Source organism: Anomaloglossus baeobatrachus, chromosome 4 (assembly GCF_048569485.1).
Source record: "Anomaloglossus baeobatrachus isolate aAnoBae1 chromosome 4, aAnoBae1.hap1, whole genome shotgun sequence".
In the NCBI taxonomy this organism is placed as follows: Eukaryota; Metazoa; Chordata; class Amphibia; order Anura; family Aromobatidae; genus Anomaloglossus; species Anomaloglossus baeobatrachus.
Window position 1 is genome coordinate 641,564,838 of NC_134356.1, and position 8,560 is coordinate 641,573,397.

General features: G+C 43.2%; 1 protein-coding gene across 1 annotated transcript; it reads right to left on the bottom strand.

The window, feature by feature from the left end:
* Nucleotides 1-7,181: 7,181 nt before the first annotated feature.
* Nucleotides 7,182-8,117, bottom strand: LOC142302740 (olfactory receptor 1E1-like). The gene has a single exon (XM_075343854.1). It carries the CDS (start codon nucleotides 8,115-8,117, stop codon nucleotides 7,182-7,184), a length of 936 nt encoding a protein of 311 aa, XP_075199969.1.
* Between the last annotated feature and the right edge of the window lie 443 nt (nucleotides 8,118-8,560).

Genomic DNA, 8,560 nt, shown 5'->3' on the forward strand with positions numbered 1-8,560 from the left:
CTTTTTTCTCCACTTTTTCTCCTCTTATGCTCCACTTTTTCTCCACTTTTTCTCCACTTTTTCTCCTCTTAATCTCCACTTTTTCTCCACTTTTTCTCCACTTTTTCTCCACTTTTTTCTCCACTTTTTTCTCCACTTTTTCTCCACTTTTTCTCCTCTTAATCTCCACTTTTTCTCCACTTTTTCTCCACTTTTTTCTCCACTTTTTCTCCACTTTTTCTCCTCTTATGTTCCACTTATTCTCCACTTTTTCTCCACTTTTTCTCTACTTTTTCTATGGTCGGTCTACCCATTAGCTCTGCCATGCATACTGTAGCTCTACACCTACTGCACATGTTACTTTATGATTGACATCTCTTTCGTACCAGAGCTGTCTAAGTCTACTCTGACCCCATATTTGTCATTACTATATTGTCCTTGTACTGTATTATGACATTTGTATCATGTGTTTCATTTCTTGCTGTGTTGCAATTTTTTTACTGCATCCCAATTGTAGCTCTACATTGTTCGAGTTTATGTTATTGTTCTCTCACTCTTATGTGATACTGATTATTGTCATTTTTCATGATTACATGCAGATAAGTCCAATCTGACGAAGGCTCAGGCCGAAACGTCATTTGTAACTTGTTTTGGACAAAAACATATATGCTTATGAAAAAAAAATTTTCTTAATACGGACCAATAAAGAGTGATTTTGCATTACTATCCGTTGTGACTTACTGACTTAGTCTGGGAGATATAGAGTGCCGAGGTTACTCACTAATTTTATCTATTATTACCTCTGAGCACCTATATACCAGTGAGCAGAGCTTCCTCTACAGTAGTTCTCCTGATTAGGCATGCCCTTACCTCATGAGCAGGGCATTGCAGCTTTGGTAGCAACCATTACGACATGGACTCTGCTGCTGTGGACCCGGGGAGAGTGAGTGCAGATTCATTGCACCCACACTCCTCACATGAAGGGTCCGCACTCCTAGAAAATGGGGGATACGTTCCCTGAGTGTCTCCCCCCCATATTCTAGACGGTCCAGAGTCGTCGTGGGACCCCTTTATTTTTTTTCTTACAATAAATTGGTGAAAGAGGAAATGTTTTGGGGACTGTTTTTTCAAATAAATTTCTTTTGTCGATTTTTTGTTTTTGTTAGTACTGACAGTTTATGATGTTGGGTATCTAATAGACGCCATGACATCACAAACTGCTGGGCTTGATCTCAGGTGACTTTACAGCTAGTATCAACCCGATTTATTACCCCGTTTGCCACTGCACCAGGGCACGGGATGAGCTGGGGTGAAGCGCCAGGATTGGCGCATCTAGTGGATGCGCCACGTCTGGGGTGCCTGCGGCCTGCTATTTTTAGGCTGTGAAGGCCCAATAACTATGGACCTTCCCACCCTGAGAATACCAGACCACAGCTGTCCGCTTTACCTTGGCTGGTGATCCAATTTGGGGGGTCCCCTACTTTTATTGTGTAATTATTAATATTTATAAAATAATTATAAAAAAGAGCCTGAGGGGACCTCCACATTGGATCCCCAACCACGGTAAAGCTGCCAGCTGTGGTTTTCAGGCTACAGCCGTCTGCTTTACCCTAGCTGGCTATCAAAAATGGGGGGACCCAACGTAATTTTTTTTTTTTAACTATTTTTTAAATAGAAAAAATTAATGGGCTTCCCTGTATTTTGATTGCCAACCAAGGTAACGGCAGGCAGATGGGGGTGGCAACCCATAGCTGTCTGCTTTATCTGCGCTGAGAATCAAAAATACCGCGGAGCGCTACGTCATTTTTTTAAAGATTTATTTTTACAGCACTGTGATGTCCAGCAATCAAAATACAGGGAAGCCCATTTTATTTTTAGTTATTTAAATAAATAATTAAAAAAAATATATGTTAGCTCCCACTGCATTTTTTGTATTGCTAGCTAAGGGTAATCCAAGCAGCTACTGGCTGCTAACCCCCACTGCTTGGTGTTACCTTCACTGGCAATGGAAAATCCAGGGAAGCATTTTTTTTTTTTTTTGCCAAAAAGCTACAAAAAAAGGACGTGAGCTTCGCCATATTTTTGTATGCTAGCCAGGTATAGCAGGCAGGTGCTGGAAGAGTTGGATACAGCGCCAGAAGATGGCGCTTCTATGAAAATGCCATTTTCTGAGGTGGCTGCAGACTGCAATTCGCAGCAGTGGGGCCCAGAAAGCTCAGGCCAACCGGTGGTGCGGATTCCAATCCCAGCTGCCTAGTTGTACCTGGCTGGACACAAAAATGGGGCAAAGCCTACGTCATTTGTTTTCTAATTATTTCATGAAATTCATGAAATAATAAAAAAAGGGCTTCCCTTTATTTTTGGTTCCCAGCCGGGTACAAATAGGCAACTGGGGGTTGGGGGCAGCCGTACCTGCCTGCTGTACCTGGCTAGCATACAAAAATATGGCGAAGCCACATAATTTTTTCAGGGGGCAAAAAACTTCTGCATACAGTCCTGGATGGAGTATGCTGAGCCTTGTAGTTCTGCAGCTGCTGTCTGTCTGTATGGAGAAGAGCAGACAGCAGCTGCAGAACTACAAGGCTCAGCATACTCCATCCAGGACTGTATGCAGAAGTTTTTTGCCCACCAAAAAAATGACGTGGGCTTCGCCATATTTTTGTATGCTAGCCAGGTACAGCTGGCAGCCACGGGCTGCCTCCAACCCCCAGTTGCCTTTTTGTACCCGGCTGGGAACCAAAAATATAGGGAAGCCCGTTTTTTTTAATTATTTCACTTATTTCATGAAATAATTAAAAAACAAATGACGTGGGCTTCGCCCTATTTTTGTGTCCAGCCGGGTACAACTAGGCAGCTGGGGATTGGAATCCGCAGCACAGGTTAGCCCGAGGTTTGTGGGCGCCTCTGCTGCGGATTTCAGTCCGCAGCCGTCCCAGAAAATGGCGCTCTCATAGAAGCGCCATCATCTGGCGCTGTATCCAACTCTTCCAACAGCCCTGGAGCCGGGTGGCTTGTTGGGTAATCATGAGTTAATACTGGCTTTGTTTTACCAGCCAGTATTAAGCCAGAGATTCTTAATGTCAGGCACGTTTGACCCGGCCATTAAGAATCTCCAATAAAGGGTTAAAAAAAGACACCACACAGAGAAAAAATACTTTAATAGAAATAAATACACAGACACATTAGAGACTCCATCTTTATTACCCCTGTCAGCCCTCCACGATCCTGCTCTTCTGTCTTCTTTCTTTCTAGTGTAGTAGTAGTGACGATTGTAGTGAGGGGCATCACTTGGGGCTGGGGAACCTCCATCCTAACTACAATGCTCACTACAATCGGGAAGCAGCGTGCAGCCTTCACTCCGTGAGTGATCACTGCTGGCTGCTAGCGGTAACGCTGACAGACGCGTTACCATAGCAACGGTGCTCCCGGAGCCGCGGTTAGCGGTGACGTCACCGCTAACTGCGTTGCTATGGCAACGGTGATCTCCGTTAATGACCGGCTGTGTCAGCCGGTCCCTAACGGAACGGGGAGTCGACCGTGTGCTAGAGCATGTCGCCGGTACACGGCGATACACATATGTGCACCGTGTACCGGAGAGATGCACTCGCAGGTCCTACATGACGTGTCATAGTCATGTGACCAGTCTGTAGCCAATGAGATAATAGCCACGTGACTGGTCACATGGCTATTTTGACGTCACGATAGGTCCTGCTTCTCTGCTGGCAGTGCAGGTCACCGGGAGGATTCAGCGATCATCGGATGGAATAGCGGCAGGAGACAGAGTGCAGAAGGGATCGCGAGGACCGGTAAGTGTTATGGCAATGTTTATTAACTGTTTGTGTACATTTATAATGCATTTTTATGTGTTTGTGATTGCCTCCCATTATAGCCTATACGTTCGAGTTCGGTTCGTCGAACGTTCGACGAACCGAACTCGAACGGGATCCCCGTTCGGCGAACCGGCCTCGAGCCGAACCGGGACCGGTTCGCTCATCTCTAAAGGGGAATTCAGAGAGTTATACACATAATGATACAACAATTAGAGTTTTAGTTTGTTAATTTGTCAAAAGAGAATAATTAGAATATTGAAATATTCACTCATTTCTATTTACCGTACTTTATATTTTGGTAATTAATAAAACAAAACTATTAACATTTTCTACCTTTTGAAAGCATCCTTACCTTGCAGCATTTTTTACACATCTGTGTAGGACTTTGTACAGTATTTTATACAGAACAAAATGTATTCCATTTACCCTTAAATACAAAAATACCCATAGCAGTCTGTCTAATGACTGACTTAAGGCCACTTTACACGCAGCGACATCACTAGCGATGTCGCTAGCAATCGCACCCGCCCCCGTCAGTTGTGCGTCATGGGCAAATCGCTGCCCATGGCGCACAATATCACTTACACCTGTCACACGTACTTACCTTCCAAGCGACGTCGCTGTGGCCGGTGAACAGCCTCCTTTCTAAGGGGGCGGTTCATGTGGCGTCCCAGCGACGTCACATGGAAGGCGTCCAATAGAAGCGGAGGGGCGGAGAGCAGCTGCATGAAAAACACGCCCATCTCATTGCCGGAGGACGTAGGTACGGTGCTGTTCCTTGTTCCTGTGGTGTCACACGTAGCGATGTGTGTTGCCTCAGGAACAACCAACAACCTGCGTCCAAAAGCAGCAACGATATTTGGGATTTGAACGACGTGTCAACGATTAACGATTAGGTGAGTATTTTTGATAATTAGCGGTCGCTCGTCTGTGTCACACGCAACGACGTCGCTAACGAGGCCGGATGTGTGTCACGAATTCCGTAACCCCAACGACATCTCGTTAGCGATGTCATTGTGTGTAAAGCCCCCTTTAGTCTTTTTCAAAGCAGTTAGATCTTTAAAGTGGTATCCTAGGAATAATTTTACTTGCTCTTTTGATGTACAATACATAATAAAAATAAAAAGAGCTGCTAGTCATCCTCCGCTGCACCAGCAATGCTTCTCTGCTGCTTTTCCGGTATTTGTGTACAGGATTAGAGACAACATTACAACTACAGTACAGCGCACTTGAAGGCAGTCAATCAATACGTTTTTGTTATGGAATTTGGGGGCAACATGAGGTAAGGGCTGAGACATAGATTACAGGGATTGGGCCCGCTTCTTTTCAACATATTTATAAATAACCTTGTTGGGGGCATGCGGAGTAGAATTTCAATATTTGCAGATGATACTAAACTCTGCAGAGTAATCAATACAGAGGAGGATAATTTTATATTACAGGGAGATTTATGTAAATTGGAGGATTTGGCTGAGAGTTGGCAATTGAAGTTTAATGTAGATAAATGTAAGATCATGCACTTGGGTAGAGGAAATAACATTTATGATTATGTACTTAATTGTAGAACACTGGGTAAAACAGACACAGAAAAAGACTTGGGTGTATGGGTGGATGGTAAACTTCACTTTAGTGGACAGTGTCAGGCAGCTGCTGCCAGGGCTAATAAAATAATGGGATGTATTAAAAGAGGTATAAGTGTTCATGAAAAAAATATAGTTCTACCTCTGTACAAGTCACTAGTGCGACCGCACTTAGAATACTGTGTACAATTCTGGTCACCGATATATAAGAAGGACATAGCTGAACTGGAGAGGGTGCAGAGAAGAGCGACCAAGATTATTAGAGGAATGGGTGGGCTGCAATACCAAGACAGGTTATTAAACTTGGGGTTATTTAGTTTGGAAAAACGAAGGCTTAGGGGGGATCTAATCACAATGTATAAATATATGAGGGGACAGTACAGAGACCTTTCCAAAGATCTTTTTACACCTAGGCCTGCGACTGGAACACGGGGGCATCCGCTACGTCTTGAGGAAAGAAGGTTTAAGCATAATCACAGACGAGGATTCTTTACTGTACGAGCAGTGAGACTATGGAACTCTCTGCCGCATGATGTTGTAATGAGTGATTCACTACTAACATTTAAGCAGAGCCTGGACGCCTTTCTTGAAAAATTTAATATTACCAGTTATGTATATTAGATTTTATGACAGGGTATTGATCCAGGGAACTAGTCTGATTGCCGGATGTGGAGTCAGGAAGGAAATTTTTTCCCCATTGGAACTTGTTTGCCACATTGGGTTTTTTTTGCCTTCCTCTGGATCAACATGTTAGGCTACGGGTTGAACTAGATGGACTTAGAGTCTCCCTTCAACCTTAAAAACTATGATACTATGATACTATGATACTAGGGATGTGTTACTTATTAACAGTGTTGTCATGGTTATGATCCGTAGTGTTCCGCTCTCCAGCAGAGCCAGTGTTCCGTTCTGTATCTTGCAGTGGTGGACGGTGGTTCCTGATCTAAGTTCCTGCGCTAGTCTTGGGAAGGGCCTTTCTCCAGGCGCATCATTCCTGGTGATTGCTCTTCTTTATTGGGGAGCAACCTCACCCGGAATGCCACCAGGTGTAGTTCCTGCCTGCAGTAAGTGCTCTGGCTTCCGTTTGTGCTTTGATCTTGTCCTTCTATCCTGGACCTGTTGTTATCCCTCTCCTCCCGCGTCCCTTACTCTGACGTTGCCTTCCTGGATTCTGACCCCCGGCTTGTACCCTGACCATGGCTCTGCTTTGCCTGTATACCTTACATGACTTCCTGGCTTCTGACCTCCCGCTTGTGCTCTGACCTTGGCTTTTCTTCATCTCTGTGTTCTATACGTGACCTCCTGGCTCCTGACCTCCAGTTTGTTGGACTTTCCCAACACTAGTTGCATCTGGTGACACCTACTGGTAGTTCATCATAAGTGTGTTGTTGTTTCAATATAGTGAGTGTTCTTTTGTCAGTAGAAGATTAACACTACAGAACTAAGTATTTTTGTGCCCTCTGGTCCAACCACGCTCCCACTACTGATTAGCAACTTACTATCATTAATGTACATAGACAGCTGCTAATCAGTGGTGTGGGCGTGGTTAGCTTTCTGAGTCTGCTACATGCTACAGCTAAAAACTCTTATCCATCACAACTGCTGCACCCAGAAAACTAAGTGATACATCATTCGAATCAGAGTATCTTTACTTACATCATGCTACATCCAGAAGAGTTAGCAAAAACCTTTTGACAGATTCCCTTTAACAGCTTCAGTAGAGGGTAGGTCTCCTTTTAATATTTTAACCTAGTGCAAGTTGATTAATGCAAGACTTATTTCTGGAAAACCTCTAGAATCTTTTTTTATTTGCTAAGATGACAATGGCCCCCCAAACCTCTTTATTTCTCAGACTATAGACCAGAGGATTCAACATTGGAACCACAACCATGTAGAGCATTGATAGTAACATGTCCTGATCTTTGGAATCTTCTGAGTCTGTCTTCATGTACAATAAGATACTCGGTGCATAGAATAATATAACGGTGATGAGGTGGGAGGTGCAGCTGGAGAAAGCTTTCATACGTCCCGCCGAGGAACGGATCTTCAGTATGGCCGAGAAGATAAAGATGTAGGAGATAACGGTGAGAATAAATTGCGCAAAGATTAAACTACAAATTTCAAAGAATATGAAGATTTTCCGGCTGCGAGTGTCAGAACTGGAAAGATCAAGTAAAGAATTTAGATCACAATAGAAATTATTAAGTACATTGGAATAACAGAATTGTAGAACGGATGTAAGTAATGTATGTAATAGAGAATTGAATGCACCGAGTAGCCAAGAGGAAGCCGCCATTACAACGTACACGTTCTTTCTCATGATTGCGTAATATTGTAAGGGCTTACATATGGCCACATAGCGATCATAGGCCATCGATGTCAGTATGAAAACTTCACCTTGACCACATAAAAGGAAGAAGAATAACTGTGTCATACAGCCATGAAAAGAGATCCTGTGATCCTGGGTCACGGTGATAAAAAGTAGTTTTAGGACAGACGTGGAGGTGGACGTGACATCTATAATGGCAAGGTTACTCAAGAAGAAATACATTGGGGTGTGCAATTTTGGTACCAAACACACGAGAAAAATAATTGTCAAATTCCCCAATATAGTAGTTAGATAAACAATCGAAATTGCAAAACAAAGCTCTAAATTTCCTGATGAAGATATAGAGAATGCGGCAATTTGAAATTCATGTTTTGAGCTTCCATTCCGACAGTCATTCATGTTGTCGTTAAACCCTTTACCCCCGAGCCTATTTTCACCTTAATGACCGGGCCATTTTTTCTAATTCTGACCAGTGTTACTTTCACAGGTTATAAATCTGGAACGCTTCAACGGGTTCCGGTGATTCTGGCACTGTTTTTTCTTGACATATTGTGCTTCATGATAGTGGTAAAATTAGGATAATACTTTTTGTGTATATCTGTGAAAATACCAGAAATTTGGCAGAAATTTGGCAATTTTCAAACTTTTATTTTTTATACCCTATATATTTTATATATATTTTTATCCTCCTGTCCCCTCACTACTTCCCAACCTCTCCTCTCTGTCAATCCCATCACTGGCTTCCCATTGCCCAACGACTGCAGTTCAAAACATTAACCATGACATACAAAGCCATCCACAACCAGTTTCCTCCTTACATCTGTGACCTAGTCTCCCGTTAC